The sequence below is a fragment of the Lycorma delicatula genome, chromosome 8, assembly GCF_047948215.1.
Source record: "Lycorma delicatula isolate Av1 chromosome 8, ASM4794821v1, whole genome shotgun sequence".
Lineage (NCBI taxonomy): Eukaryota > Metazoa > Arthropoda > Insecta > Hemiptera > Fulgoridae > Lycorma > Lycorma delicatula.
The window spans coordinates 84,498,645-84,515,873 of record NC_134462.1 but is presented as its reverse complement, the minus strand read 5'-3'; the positions used below and the strand labels follow the sequence as shown (position 1 = coordinate 84,515,873).

Below are 17,229 nucleotides of genomic sequence, written 5' to 3'. Positions count from 1 at the left end.
TACTGGAATACTTTGAGCAATAGAATAATTGTTATTGCTAAAATTGATGTAAAAAGGTATTAAGTGGGTTTTACTTTAGCAGTTGGTTTTGAAGTATGAATATTAGGTCACAGGTGTGAAATTCTATGAATGATTTTTATAATAGTATCATATTAAATTTCATAGATCATATTAAAAGTTACAGGAGAGGCTGGAAAAGGAAACAATTTAAAAAAAGGAAAGGAGTGGTGAAGGAAAAGAGGAAGAGAATATTACTAAAATAAAATAATTGTTATAAATAATAAAATAAAATAACTGTACCTGATGAAAGAATATTATTTAGATATTCTAAGAAACCTTCTTCTTTGATATCTAAATCAGTAAATATAAATGTTGTACCTTTGCCTTGAACCCCACAAGTTCTATAAAGAAGTTTCAAATCTTCCAGAAAGTTTGCAACATTATATGAACTGAAAAAAGATAATTCACATTAATAATAATTAAAAAGTAAATGAAAGTAATTTTTGTAGAAAAGTTAATGTTTAAATGTATTAAGTTGAAAAAATGGGATCACTGTTTTGAATTTTGATTCTTTAAAGTTTTGTTTACTTTGGTTATTTAACCAAATTATATAACAGTAGAACTACTTTGGTTTTCTTAGGTAAATTATACTATCTTCAATTAGGCTGTTACCCTAAGAAATGTAGTTTTTTCATTTATAGTTAGTCTGTTGTATCAAGCAGATTAAATAAGTTTCTACATATTTAATACAGAATATACTTATACTTCTTATAATTCTATAAATTTGAATACGAAAAAAAAATACTGACCGAGTTAATGCAATCTGGAATGTCTTATAACCAGCAATAAATGAAGCAAGTTTTGTTAATGATTGCTTCCCTGAACCACCAACTCCAACGAGCATAACATTACCTCGAGGATGTCTTATAACACGAGATATCTGTAAAATATATATTTTCATAATAGGTTAGGTTTCTCATCAGTAAAACTTTAGACAAATGATTTCAATTCCTACAATAGAATCAATGATAAAATATTTAAAAAGTGAACTTAATTATACGGTTTTTATGATGGTTATATAATTTTGAATGGCTATTTGATGTTCTAGGTATATGACAGGAATTATTAGAAGGTATTGGTTGGTTGGTTTGTCTGGCATTTCTTCCATCACCACCCCGTTCGGTCTTCCTATAGCATAAGACTATATGTCTGTACCACAAACGGCTACTGTTCCTCAAAATAATTTAGCGACCAATAAAAAAAAAAAAAAAAAAAAAAAAAAAATCCTAATTAGCTCCTAGAGCTTACCTAACTGCGTAAGCGGAATAAGTGTGGTGCCCTACACCACTCACTTGCGTGTCCCACTGCTCACTTGTCATACATTACTAAAATGGATACGTGCACTCCGCCTACATACTACAATATATGACCTGTCAATAAATAAAAATTTATTCTGTCAAGGACAGCAATTTGCTGCCACGCCTAGGTCGCTGAATGCCAGCAAGTACCTGTCCACCATATTATAGCACTTGGAGCTATATTTGACCGAGCTATATTTCTTGAGGGTAGTTTCCTACGGCTAGCGGTAGGAGTCTAATATCTCTTAAACTACTGATGCTGGTTGAACAAAGCAATGGCATCAAGGAACTCCCACATGGTCCGATAATGCGGCTCATGCCACATTGACTCGCCGCTTATGAATGGCCAATTTTCCCCTTGACCTCTAAGTTTCAGGGTGGCCGGAATTCTGCCACCCCACCCCCCAAGAGCTCAGCAGTCAAATATCATGTGTTTGTTTGACTGGACCTGCCTGCAGACGCACAGCTCATCAGTTGCCTCGTGAAACTGAAACAAATATTGGTTCAAAGTCGTGTGGTTGGAGAGCACTTGGGCTCCCATTGCCCTTAAAAACGAACTAGAGGCAAACCATCCCCCCAACTCCTGTATAAATGTACACAAGGACCTACCCTTGTAGTGTGCCATTCTTGCTGCCATGTTTCCATTGCAAGGCTGTAAAGCCTCCTCCACAGGCAGGTGATGGGCAACTGTTCGATATTTAGAACCAGTGCATTGTGATCACCGTTCCGCTCCAGTACAACCCCAGCTCAAAACCGCATCCCAAATACCTCGGCCTCCCTGCCTCTTTGCAATTTCCATATGGCCACCTGAACTTTCACCACTAAATTGATTGGGAGAGCCTTTCCCAGTACGGTGGTAGCCTCATAGGAGGATGTTTTAAACACACCAGTGCATACAATTAAGGCTCTGTGCTGGGCACTCCTTAAATTTTGAATATGTGCTTGATTTCTTTCCAACCTATACGCCCAACCTTTGCGGAATTAGCATAAGAGGTCATATTTTTGAAGACATCTCAGTACATCATGTACAAATGATGGCCTGACAGCCCATAATCCTTCCAAGCAATCCTCCTAAGCTTGTGCATCACAGAGATGGCGTCTGCCACTACTTACCTAATGTGGTTAACTAAACAGCAACTTCTCATGAAACAAAACACCTAGGTACTTATGAACTCTAACTCGGCTGATTACACAGCCTTTATACTTAATATGGGGATTACGACTGTACGACAATTTGTCTGCTCCCTTGAGAAGCATACACTTTGTCTTGGGCACAGAAATATTTTTTGCATGTCCATCTAGTTGTCTGCAGTTGACAAAGCCGCTTGCGCCTGGTCTTCTAGCTGTGGTCATGAATTACCACGAACTAACAGGAGACAGTCATCGAGCTGTGAACCCTTCTGGGAATGAATCCCAGAAATCCGTCGAATACCAGGTTCTACAGCAAGGGCCCGAGAACAAAACTCTGCAGGCTTCCCCTGGTGACTGATTTTTCCACAACTAGGTGCGCATCCTTAGACAGAGCTGTATGGTTAGACAAATGGTCATGTACCACGGCCTGCAGGGCTATGGGAGCATTGCGGCATTCCTACTTATAGAGAACAAAACTCCAACACAAGGAAGGAAATGCTGCCTCTATGTCTATAAAAATTGCCAAAACATATTTACAGTCAGCGCTTTCTACCTCGACAAGAGCATTTAAGATGCAATCCTTGGTGCCAACCCCTTTCATGAAGCTGTATTGGCCTTCATTTAGAAAATCGTTCATATTGATATTTTCCCAGAGCCATTCAACAACCAATTATTCAAGCAACCTGCTGATTACTGGAAAGAGGCTGATGGGTCGATAACTGCTGTCCTAACTCAGATCCTTTCCTGATTTTAAGAGCACCCTCACCAAAGTCATCTTCCAACGAGTCGGAAAGCAACCCCAGCTAAGGCACCCCGAATTATATTAGAAGGTATAACAAAAGAAGCAAATGGGTCAGACAATAAATATGGCTTAAGACATAGTAACAAGGATAACTTGTTGAAAGGAATTGGAACCTGGGCAGGGCATATAATTAGAGGAAATGATAGGTGAGCAAGAAGGATTACATTATGGAGAACTTGAAAATGGAAAAAAGGGAAAATGGTCCTGAAAGGTAGTGGGAAGAAGAAATGAGGAAATTGTGTGAAAAGACAACTTGGTCAAGAGTTGCTTGCAATAGAATAGAGTGGAAAAGAATGATGTCTGTTTTCTGGAAGGTATGGTATAGAAATTTAAAAAAATATAGTTAGTATCTGGAAATTAAGAAAGATTTGAAAATACATTTCCTTTTCTCTAAATGATTATTAATTATTATTTGATTTAATTTTAATTGAGAAGATTATTATATAAACACTTAACTTTTTTTAACCTTAACCAAGGCTGATTTTGTATAACATTCTGCAAATAACGGTTTATTATTAATATAATAGGTAAATTGGACTATTTAGCATAATGTGAATCAATTATTAGTCGTTCCTAATATAAATATTAGATGTATGTACAAACCTTAACTAGATGTAACATAGCATCAGGAAAGAAGACAAGATCCATGCCAGCACCCCGAACCATTTCATTAAATTGTGCCAAAAACATATCAAGACGTTCCCTTAATTCATTTTGGTTGATAACTGGTTCATATACTTTTGGTAACTCCATATCAGTATCTTCTCCTTCCTCTCCAGTAGGTTCTGGAGCATCTCTAAAAAAAAATTATGCTATTGATATATATATATATATATATATATATATAATTATAGAGAAATAATGAATGAGTAATTTTATATGTAAATCAAAGAAAACATCAATTTTTATAAAATAACATAAAGGTACCTTGTCTGATGACCATGTATCATGGTTCAACTCTGAATAAAAGTCTTTTGGGATATTTCATTTTAATTCAACAAATCTTTAAAAAATTTTATTGCATTACCATTTTTGATTTTGATGATATTTGGTATATGATAAGTACCTTATATTACGTAACTTAAAAGAATTGTACACAGCCTTTAAAGAAAAACATAATTTAAAAATTGGTTTTTCAAAATTTACTGATTTAAAACCTAAATTTTGTGTTCTGGCTGGTGGGTCAGCCAAAATGTAAAAATTATGTCTGCTGTGTATATGATGGTAAGTGGTGGTTAGGAGACGTCATTGAAGACAAAATACATGAAAATGAAGAGGAGAATATCAAATAAACGTTTTCCATCCACAGGGTCTCGATACTTCATTCAAGAAATAATTGAGGGGTTCATTTGGAAAATATTTTAAAGATTCTCATGCCTTCAGAGCTTTTTCTATCAACTACTGGAATAGGACAATATTACACCAAAGATTAATGAGTACTTATCAGTTCTACTCAATTAAAAATTGCAGAAGCACTAGATGTTAGTAAAGGTTGTTATATAAAATTACGAAAAAAGCAATGCGTGTAAAAAAAATATAGTGCAAAAAAAGATTATTTTTGACGATTATAAAGCATGTCTTGATGATTCAGATTTGAAAACTTACAAGACTATGACACTGTCGACAAAAGGGTGGCTATAGGTAACATCAATACACTGGCTTGGGGTCATTACAATATACCGTTAGAATTGAGACGTTTATATGAAAAAAAAATGTAGAGATTAGTCTACGTCCATTTTATTAGCGCAATCGATTCCGTTAAATTAGTTTAGTTTTTTTTTAATATACGTTAATTTAGTTTTGTTACAAATAATACAACTAGATCGTATTTTATTTTTTTCAACCAGGACACAATTACGTGATGGAGTTCTAAATCTACATTTCATATAAAACAGCTCTAAAATATAGAACTTAATATGGAACGTCAAGATCGCTTGTAAACTCTACATCATGATAATTATGTCCATTAGGTAGTTTTTTCAAACCCTTATATTACATAAACTTCTTTAGAATTATTAATTTCATTCGAATCTGATAGTGTAAGATCATTGAATCTTTGCGGTAAAAATATTTTTCCGAAACCTTCAATTGATGCCATAATTGAATCACCATTTTTTGTCTTTGTAACCTCCACTTTTTCAATTCTATATCGCCTATTGTGCATCATTTCAGTAATATTTTTAATAGTATTACAATAATTTAAATTATTCAATTTATCAAAAATATTGATATTTTTACGATTGTATATAATTAGTAAAAATATTTAAAATCAATATTTTATATTTGTTCTAAAAATTATCGTTTTTATAGAGACAAATGAGTTTAATCGATGTGTGTTATGAACAGATCAAAGACAACTATTCGTATGGTATCTTTGGTGATTTTAAGCTAATTATTGATACAGTTATAGGTTTTTTTAATGCAACAAAATTACGTCAAAATGGTAGAAAAGATTTTAAAAATTATTTTCATAATAATAAAATTAAAGAATTAATTGATTATTATTGAGAAAGATTAGTCGGCTCGAATTCGAGCCAACAAAATATCCTATATATTCTAGATAATAAAAACATTTTTTTATTTTATTAAAATAATAAATATTATTTTTAATAATTAAAAATAATATTTTTAAAATTTTAAAAAAGTTTAAAAATCTTGTATTTTTTAATTTTGTTTTTAATATGGAAATGAATGACCTACGTACAGATAAATTTATCATCAAGGCCGCGTTAAATTTATTATAATGAATGATTGACAGCCGTATACAATGAGAAGAATTCCCTGATGTCATCGACAGGCTATAATAAATACATTACAAACTCAAGATTGGGGATTCTCCAAGACGAATTCCAAGAATCTGGCCATTGTAAAAGATTAGGCATATACGTTAAAGAATCATTAATGACGCTCGCAAACGAGTGCGAAATATGTGAATTTTGCCTGTAAAAGGCTGCATAATATGTAACATTTTCTCTAGAATAGTGTATGTGTCTTAAATCACGTGATCAGAATTGGCTGCTGTGTTAGAACAAACAATCTATAACTACTAAATTTATATATATATGTATATATAAACTGTTGAGCTGAAGGTGGTTTTGGAGTTTGGGGATGTGAAACGCGAAGATATGTCAAAATTTTCCGGAGGTCGAATCATGGTACTTATTACAATAGGTAGCTTTGTTATGAAATCTACTTAAAAAGGGTACTTCACTACTTTCTAAGTGACTAATGAAATACCAGTCTGTTGGCTTTTGAACCTTATAAAATTTTTTTATTGAAGATTTTGTAACATGAAAATTCTTAATCCAATTTCCATGACTTAAAATTCTTAATTAATCCTGGATTTTATTGTAAAAACTTGCTTATTTATGAAAACTTAATTTTTCAGATAGTATTACTTACATAATTTTGTTTGATCAAACACTAAACAATCAATTAAATGAAATTAATATTATTGTTTAACTTTAAATCAAGAAAAACATATATTTATGTAGAAAGAATCTTTTAAAATATTATGGCATGCATGAGTAAATTTAAAAAATTATCTCTATTTAATCACAGATATGCAAGCTGTAGTAGGCAGTATGTGGACAATGAAAAAACAGAAGAGAAATTCCAGAATATCTCTTAAGCTGGAAGCATACAAAATTATCCAAAATATATTTTACAGAATTAAACAGAGGCTGAGAAAAACAGTATTTAGATACTTTACAGACAAAAGAAGAAATGATGAATTGTTGGGTAAACTCCATTCATTTAACAAACTTTGAGAAAAAAATTTTTATAAAGATATTAAATAATTTGAGAAAGTTAAAGGAAGCAAAAACAACAATGAAGTGAATATTTCAGTCTAATTTCAAGGGAGTTATAGAACAGACATTACAGAGCAGTGAAAATTATCTTACCAGACTTAAGTTCTTGAATAAAAAGAAAATATAAACTGAATAAAAATAAAATATTAATGAATGTGAATACATTCTATTCCAATTAATATTGGTAAAAATTTATATTATAATTATATTTTAATATTTTATTTATTACCATTGAACATTCAATCAGTCAATTGTGAATTTCTGAAGAGAGATTTGGACCTAAAATGATCCTTCTAAGAAGTAATTGTATAAAGATAATTTAATCTAAGGTCAGATGAAAATAATTGGTTAAACTGAACCAAAATTAAATTTTTATAATTTGTATTATTGAAATAAATTCATTACAAAAATTGAGTAAAAGTTTTATTAAACAACTGAAATACTTAGTTTCTAGATTAACTTGTTTTATAACAATTATTAGAATTCAAATAAAATGAAACAAACCTCATAAAATCTACAAAAACTGGTTCTGGCTGAACTTTTTCTATATATTCAGGACCCAACTGCTCTTCTACAAGTTTTACTAAAGCTCCATCAAACCATTTTTTATCTGATGTCAGAGTGAATCTGAAAAAATTTGGATAAAAATAAACATAAAACCAAAAACAAATAAAACAGTAAAATTTATAAATTATTATCTATAAGTATTTACTTCTTTGAACAGATTTGATATTTTTCATGTATTTCATGCATCAACCATACTAATAATAATTAGCACTAAAAAATGTTATAAGATTTATTCACTCCAGAAATAACAAACTGATGCTCAATAAGTTTCTGATGAATGAATTTTGTAATGTTTAGTCGTTAGACCACTTACCTAAACGATTCAGATTAGATTGTCTTAAATTTACAGAAAACTGACTTTGTTAAATTTGCTTGTATATTTACCCAAATTAAAACTGACCACAGTAGATCATAACATTTTCCTTCGTCTTCACACTGGCAGTTTGATAAAAACAAACATACACAAAAGTATAATTTAACTGTAAGTTGATATATAAAAAAAAAGGTTTTAATTTTCTGATGTTGCAATTCATTACAAGTATCACACAAAAATTAATTTATTTCTTACTGAGAAAGCATCATCAGAGTTAGACAATCACAAGTGAAATTATGGAAAGTAAAACTTTCTTTTGAAAAACAGTGCTATCTGTTGGATGTAAAAGCAACACATGCTATACTAAATATTTTATGATTCCATTTCAATGATATCAAAATGTGTGTCCGCTATACACTAAAAAACTACTAAGGAAAAAAGGGAGAAAGGGAAAAATCAGAAAAGGGAAAAATTGAAAAAGGTAAAAGGGAAGAAGGGAAAATGGAAAAAAGGGAAAAGAAAATGGAAAGGGGAAAGGAGAAAATAGAAAAAGGGAAAGGAGGAGGAGGAAGGGAAAAGGGAAAGTAATGAGGGAAGGAAAGGGGAGGAAAATGGGAAAAGGGAAAGCAGAAATAGGGGAAGGGAAATGGGGAAAAGCGGGAAAAGTAGAGGGGGGAAGAAAAGGGGGAAATTATATGGAAAGGGGAAATGTTGGGAGAAATTGAAAGGGGAGAAAGGGTAAAAGAGAATAAGGGGAAGGTTAAATTTTGTGACGTTTCGTAATGTTCTTTTTGTCAATGTTTTATCAAACTTTCAATGGTGTTTATTTAATCTATTTATATATATACATTCAAATCTAGCAATAGCGAAGCATTGCCGGGTCTGCTAGTAGATAAATAAAAGTTAACTACTTTATATTAAAATTAGTGTATATGAAATGGTTGGTATGAGAATATGTAAAACAATTACTTTGAATACAAACAGTACCAAATATAATTTTATTGGAGGTTTATTTTATAATGATGCAATATTTTCAGCTAGATAGGTTAGCCAGAGATTGTTGATGTTTAACTGGGAAGACATGAATTTGGAATACTCTGGATTTGAATAGTGTAAGCCAATGAAATGAGTTTGTACTATTCACGTGGGTTACGATGTTATTTGAAATTTGTTTCTTTAACATGGTTAGTGAACGCTAGTCTGTTTACATGAAGAATACTTTAAGCGATTTTCATACGTTTCTGTAAAGCTGTAACGTTCAACTTTACACAATCAGGGACTGTATATGCTCTTGTAGCATTATGAATGTTTAATAAGTGTGGTCGTTTTCCACAGAAAATCCCATAAGTTCCACTGAAATCATAATGCAACAATCACACAGGTAGTCACTGGTGAAAGCAGTTCATAAAAGTTTAACATGTTTAAGTAGAACATCTCCATTACGTGTAAAGTTTCTTCAATTTTTGTTTAAAAAAAAATCTTAAAAATAATTTTATGTAATGAAGAAGTTTTTATTGTAATTAAAGAAAACTAACAAGATATTCTAGAGATAGAAAATAAAAACTTATTTCCTACTAGTATCAAAAATAATTTCTCTTACGTTTACAGCTTTGTTATAAATTATCATTTCAATAAAAAAAAATATATACAGAGTGATTCAAAGAAACGGGAAATTTTGAAAGTTGTGTTGGTAGCCGTGGGCGATTGGTACCACTTGATAAGTGGCGCCAGCCTCTCTAACCTAATCTGTCTTTAGTTGTCATGGATCCTTGGAGTGGTGCGCAACGTGCATTTGCTATCAAAGCGTTTTAAAAAGCAATGACAGTGTGGAGGGAGCGCGTAGAGAATTTCGCCGTCATTTTAATCTGGGACTGCACGACCGTGTTCTATCAGCACATGCAATTAAAACATGGATATCTAATTTTGAGGAAACTGGTTCGGCAATGAAAAAGAAACCTCCAGGCCGTGAGCGAACCGTCCGTACACCACAGAATGTTCAAGCTTTACAAGATGCTGTCACACGAAGTCCACATCGGTCAATCCGTCGTCTCTCAGCATCTTTACAATTGCGTAGCTCAAGTGTTCAAAGAATGTTAGTGAAGGACTTGCAATTCCATCCATACAAGTTGCAGATCGTCCAGGAACTGAAACCGAACGATGCAGTTGTGCGAGCACAATTCTGTAATGTAATGCTTCAGAAGATAAATGATAACGAAGAGTTTGCTCACGAACTGTGGATGTCAGACGAAGCGCATTTCCACCTCAGTGGATTTGTTAACAAGCAAAATTTCAGATACTGAGCGCAAGAAAATCCTACGCAGCTACACCAGCGTCCGTTGCACAGCCAGAAAGTGACCGTGTGGTGTGCTATGTCATCTTACAGTGTTATAGGCCCTTATTTTTTTGAGGATGACAACGGTCTTGCGATTACAATGACGTCGGCTCGTTACGTAACCGTGTTTGAAACCTTTGTTGTGGAACAACAAAAGAGATTTCCACCGATTCGTAACACAGCCTGGTTTCAACAAGACGGAGCAACGTCACATACTGCACGAATATCGATGGCAGCTGTACGCCGATTGTTTGGACAACGTGTCATTTCACGAAACGGTGACATTAGATTGCCTCCCAGATCGCCTGATCTCTCAGCTTGCGATTACTTTTTGTGGGGTCACCTTAAAAGCAAAGTGTTCCACAGTAGAGCTGCTACAACGGAAGAACTGAAGGCAAAGATCCGAGAAGCAATTGCGGAAATTCCAGTTGAGATGTTACGTCAACCATGAACAATTTAACGAAGAGACTTCGTGAGTGTTTACGTAGAAGAGGAGGTCACCTGCAAGATGTCACCTTTAAAAAATAAACTAAAATGTATGTATCCTAAAATGGCAACATTTGTACAGTTACATGAAATAAAATTAATTTTCTAAAAAAAATTTTTCATTAACGTTATTTAATTTTTCAAATTTCCCGTTTCTTTGAATCACCCTTTATATATATATATATATATTTGACAACATGCTATGATTAATGATAAAAAAGCAAACTGAAATTATGAAAAGTAACAACCTGTCTGAAAATACTCGAGTGCATTCATGTTTCCAGAGGACAAGAAGAACTTCTTCTGAGTCAACAACAGTACAAAGTGTACCAATCATTCCTTGCCATATTCGTGAAAGATCTCTTAAACTAAATACATAGTGGAATTTAGCAGGTGTTGGTAGCAGTTTTGACTATAAAAAAGATATACATAAAATAAAATTTAAAAAAACAAAGAAATTAATAATTAGAAAATTTTGGGATTCTTACTTCTATATTAAAAATTAAATTAAAGAATTGCAATGGTAAGCTGATTAAGATGGAAACTGTGTCTCTTACAACTTTATGGCTCAATAATAGTTGAAATATCTCAGGGAAAAAAAATTGGGTCCCAGAAATTGGAAGGTGTTAAAAACTAATCAAATCCTAATAATCTACGCCACAGATTTTAATAAACTATCTTTTGCCAGAAATCGACTTATTACCCACTGTCCCTGAATGTTCATGCACCTAAAATAGTTCTACTTTGTTAAAAGATGAGAGATCTAAAGCCTTATAAAGCATTCCTAAACCAATGACGAATAAATTTAGTTTGAACTCGATAGTCGGCTGCTATACAAAGGTTATGCATAATTAACTGGATCTACCGAGTGATAAAAAAGTAACTTCCTGTTTTAAAATACTTATAAATTATTTATTTATGGTAATCTTTGTTTCAAAACTTTTGTGTTTGATTTTAATGTACGAGAGTTATGAAAACTACTGGCAATTACTCTCCGCTGAAGACTGTAACATTCACATAGAGTTTGGGAAGAATATGATGGCTTGGCATGAAAGTTGGTCAGATCTCTTTAAAAATATCCTTTGAAGTAAAGAAACACTACCTCACAATGGTGGGTTTGTGAATCATCACAACTTTCACTATTATGGAGAAGAAGATCCTCTTGTTATCTGAATAAATGCAGATTAACACTGTGGTGTGGTATGACTTTAGCAGGTTTGTGGATCTATTCATTCTTCATGATAGGTACTATGAATGCTGAACGATAACTTACCATGCTGAAAGGTGAATTTTGGCCATTACAGTGGTTGGGAGGGTGTTGAAGATTTTATATTCATGCAAGATATATTGCATGAATATGCAATATATCCTCCCCTCCATATTTTGCTGTTGTCATTTGGAAATGGCTGAATGCCCATTTTCCTGGAAGATGGATGGGTTGTTGCGGTTCGTATGAATGGCCAGCCAGGAGTCTTGAATTAACACCCTGTGACTTTTCCATCTCCATTATGTGCAGTTTCTTCAATTCTTATTTAAAAGGAAATCTTAAAAAATAATTTTGTATACTGAGCAAGTGTTTTTACTTTAATTATAAGAAAACTAACAAGGTACTCTAGAGATATAAAATGTCAAATAGAAATTTGGTATTGGTTAAAGGAGTAAGTCTATTGTACCAAACCAAAGACTTTGGAAGAAATTGAAGGGCAAATATGAGAAGTTAAGTCTTCCATTCCCCAAGAGTTCCTGGTGAAATCAAGTGACATGATTACTCGGCAGCTTGAGATGCTGATAGCAAAATCTGGTGTCCATATCAAATTTTTGAATAGAACCTCATACAAAATGTTTTCTTCTCTTATCCATTTCTTGTAAAAAATTATAGTTAATAAATATAGTATAAGTATTTTGAAATGAGGAGTAACATTTTAATAATTCTATAGAGTTCACAAACAATTAGGTAAGGACAACCTTTTCCTTTGTCCATCCCAAAGCACAAATTAGATAATGATTGAAACAATACCCAATACCTTGATTTGTATCTATGACCCATGAAACAAAGAATTTAGATAAAAGATAGTTTTGTAGCATAATATTTACTTTTGGTTTAAAGTATACTAACTGAATAATAAACAAACCTACTAATTTATTAAAGTAATTATATCAATTTGTGATGGTGAGGAATCACTTGCTTGGTTTGATTAACAAATCATCACAAATGTGATAAAAATGTATAAAGAAATCTTTATATTAAAACATTACAATGTAAATATTTCATCTAAAAGTAGTGTAGTTTTCTTAAAATTTATTTATTGTTTAATGCTGTGTTATACAGTCCTAATAAATAGGAAGATAAACCCAAACTATGAGGGTAAGTCAATTATTATCCGCTATGTAGTTATAAATTTTATTGTAATACAAATAGGAAACTTACATGTACATCATTTTTCAACATAGTCCCCTTGCACTTCAACGCACTTGGTCCATCGTTGCACAAGCTTCCTGATGCTCTCATAAAAGAAGGTTTTCAGTTGAGCTGTGAGCCAGGAATGCACACCTCTTCTTTCACTGCTTCATCCGAGGTAAATCAATGGCCCCTTAATGCTCTTTGAGTGAACCAAACAAGTGGTAGTCAGAAGGGGGCAAGATCAGGACTATACGGAGGATGAGCCAGTACTCAAAGTTGAGTTTCTGGAGCGTTTCAGCAGTGTGGGGAGCAGTATGTGGACGGGCATTGTCGTGCAACAACACAACATCTTTCGACAGCAGTCCTCAGCTCTTGTTTCGAATTGCAGGCTTCAGCTTGACAGTAAGCATCTTACTGTAACGCGCACTGTGTTATTGTCGTGCCCCTTTCCTCATAATGTTCCAGTACTGGGCTTTGTGAATCCCAAAAATCCGTAAGCATCAGTTTTCCTGCGGACGGTTGGGTCTTGAACTTTTTTTTGCAGGGCGAATTTGGATGTTTCTGTTCCATACTCTACCGTTTACTCTCCGGCTCATAATGATGGATCCATGTTTCATCACCAGTGATGATTCTGTCTAAGAATTTGTCCCGTTTGTTACCATAGCGATCCAAGTGTTTTTGGCAGATGTCCAAGCGCGTTTGTTTATGCGACTGTGAGAGTTGTTTTGGGACCCATCTTGCACAGACTTTATTAAACCCAAGTCTGTTGTCAATGATTTCGTAGGCAGAACCGTGACTAACTTGCAGACGATGTGCCACTTCATCAATAGTTACTCGTCTGTCTAAGAAAACCATATCATGTACACGCACAATGTTTTCTTCATTTGTGGCGGTAAACGGTCGTCCGGCTCCTTCGTCGTGCGTTACACTTGTGCGACCGTTTTTGAATTTTTCAATCCATTCGTAGACACTCCGTTGCAGCAACATACTGTTCCCGTACTGTACCAAATGTCTTCGATGAATTTCGTACCTGATACACCTTCCGTTCACGAAAAAACTGGTCACTGAACGTTGCTCTTTGGTGCAAACAGAAAGCTGAGCAGCCATGGTTAACGGCAGGGCAGCGATAATGGAACTAACTTAGTAGCATCAAACCTGCACAGACATAACAACAACTAAACCACGCATCTACGCAACACGACTACCAACATAAACAAAAATATAACTAAATTGCGGATAATAACCTCGTATACCCATCATTGTAAATAAAATGATTAAATTTTTAAGTATTATATACTTGTAATTTCTGATCTACTTTTTCTTATAGCTACAACTTATGTAAGACATCTGATATATATGAGGGATCAGTTACATTGCTTTCTCTGAGATTAATAATGTTAAAAAAAAAATATTATCAGTGATGAGGAAATATTTCACTTCTATGGCTGGATGTCATTTTTTTGAGAGGGTGTAAATCAAGTAATAGGTTATTTCATTATGTGTAATTTTTTTGAAGTATTAAAGTTAAATAACATTTACATACCCTTGTTTCTTGCCACAACAGTCGAGTAAGAGGAACAACTTTCTTTATCAAACTACGTACTTCTGTTACAAATCCTCTTTTAACATTATAATGACCTTCTCCAATTACAGAAAATATTTTGTCAATAGAACTATCAGTCGGTAAAGTACAGTTGAATACACAAAACTGTCGTTTCAATCGAGATGGAATATCATTACGTCCTCCACCTTCCAGAAAAAATGAGAGATTTAGTCAATTTTTAGCTTTACTACAAACCATTTACTAAGATTATTGCTAGTAAATACTGATTGTAATGTAGTAATAATCGTTTATTTAAAAATAAAATCTTAATGTGAACTTTTTACTTATATCAGAGAATACACAATTACATGATAAAGAATGTACACTTACAAGATAAAGTCATCATTATTAGAAGTTAATATACTGTATTTTTAAGATACATGAACAAACAAAACAATACAAAAATTTTTGTTTTGTGAAAATTAAAAATTTTACAATTTTGATTGATCATTTTGCAAAAAATCTAACACTGATACGCAAATGTGTTCTCTGGGGTACCCATATCAAGTAACAATAATGCAAAGTATGCCATAAAAATAAAATTGGGGAAAGAAGTTGACTTTTAAAGAGAGAAAAAATCTTCTGATACAGATTTTCATTAAAGCAAATCGAAAACATTACTGGTAATTTTTAATTTTTCACAATGTTCTCATAAAATGGTGAGCTATATAAATATTTTATTAGTTAATAAAATTACAGAATTGTTTTTTTTTTTGACTAAATTAATATCATTATTAAATTTGTATGAATATGTAGGGTGTGATTTATTTATTTTTTTACAGGCATTTGACATAAAAATTGTAAGAATGGTCATAAATGTTTCATTTTTCACAAGTACCTAGAAAATAATGGCCAGAATAAAAGTTTGCTAAAAATACAAAATTAACACTGGATTACTATTTGAGAAAAAATTTAATTAATGACTGAATATTTGAGCCATAAATTCAGGAAACTAAACCTTTTACACTGGACACCATGTTTCCTATGCATTTTTCTAGAAGTATTATTTTCACTGGACTATTTATCTAACAGCATGAAAAATTTATTTAAAAATGGTTAAAAAAATTAATTTTTAAGTAATATTCCTTTAAATAATCATTTTAGTTTAATAATAATTTAACCATTTCAGTAATGAAGATATTTGCATAGTAAAAGAAACTTGTTATGGCAGAATAAATTTTTGGTTCCTTTTGGAAAATATTTATTCTATGAAGTAAAACACGAGAAAAAGTAGGCTTTTCAGGAATAATTTTTATTGGCTTAAATCACATTTCTTATTGTTATTTTGTTTTTGTATGTGTCAGGGAATGCAGAATAGATTATTTTTAAATGTAATGAAAGCATTAAAGAAAATTTTCTGTTCTTATTGAATGGAAATCTGAATCTGATTAATTAAGAGGTTTTTTTTTTAATTTCACTGGTGATCAGCATGTATCTATGATGTTTGTGAATAATTTATTCAGAAACTCAAATTTTCAGTAAAGGGAAAACTCATGATTGGTTTCATTAAAAAGTTTTGAAAATCAAAAACAATTTAAAATTAGAATAATAAAGCTGCTCAATATTCTTTCAGAAATAGCATGATAAAATATGACTTTAAACTGGTTCTTTCTAGTTTTTAACCATTTAGGTCTATTTTGAACTTGTTTAAATTTACATCATAATACATATAAATCATAAGCTGGCCACAATTGTTCAGTGAAGTCACGTATTAAAATAAAAGTGATGTATATTTAACATTTAAAAAATGTGGATTATCAGAAATTGAAATTTTTATACTCATGAAGCAATAAAAATAAAATAATTTTTGCTCATCTACTGATCCGCAACAAATTAAATCTTTTAAAATTGCTTTTTTAAAGCCATCTCAAATCCATTTTTTCCAAAATATAAAATATATTTCAATAATAAGAAAAAAATTAAAGGATTACCGGAAAAGAAACTGTAATGAATTGAATTCAGAATCTGCCATATAAAATCATAAACTGTGTGCATAAATAAAAATGTTTGACAGATATTTTTATTACTCTGAGAAAAAAATACTGTATTAAAGTCAACCTGATTAGCTATTTTCTTATTATTTAATCAATAAAAGCATTTTTTTAAGAAAATCATGAAACTGTAATAAATTTTTAAGAATTGAAGATCAAATCTTGTCATGATTCCCTACGCTGCAAATTTGAACTTCTAAACCTATCACAGCCTATAATTCATTGATTCATGGCTACATGTTTATGAGAGAAATTCATAAACACCTTCCTCCAGTTTTCAAAATACAGATTTCTAATTCATGAAATATAATTTTTTTTCAGTTTGAATTAATAAGACCAAGTTTTTTTTTAATATAAATTCTGCATGAATTCATTTTAGACAAAAATCTATACTAAAAGTAAAAGAATAAAATTTCTTTTTCAAAATTTTTCA

General features: G+C 32.0%; 1 protein-coding gene across 1 annotated transcript in view; it reads right to left on the bottom strand.

The window, feature by feature from the left end:
• Window positions 1-17,229, bottom strand: part of Dhc1 (dynein axonemal heavy chain 1) — a 224,683-nt gene that overhangs the window by 59,907 nt on the left and 147,547 nt on the right. The window contains exons 49-54 of the mRNA XM_075372596.1: window positions 14,746-14,951; window positions 11,050-11,213; window positions 7,608-7,730; window positions 3,895-4,087; window positions 810-940; window positions 301-449 (exon numbers count right to left, since the gene is read on the bottom strand). Of these exons, the coding sequence (XP_075228711.1) occupies window positions 301-449; window positions 810-940; window positions 3,895-4,087; window positions 7,608-7,730; window positions 11,050-11,213; window positions 14,746-14,951 (966 nt within the window). The remainder of the gene's footprint in view (window positions 1-300; window positions 450-809; window positions 941-3,894; window positions 4,088-7,607; window positions 7,731-11,049; window positions 11,214-14,745; window positions 14,952-17,229) is intronic.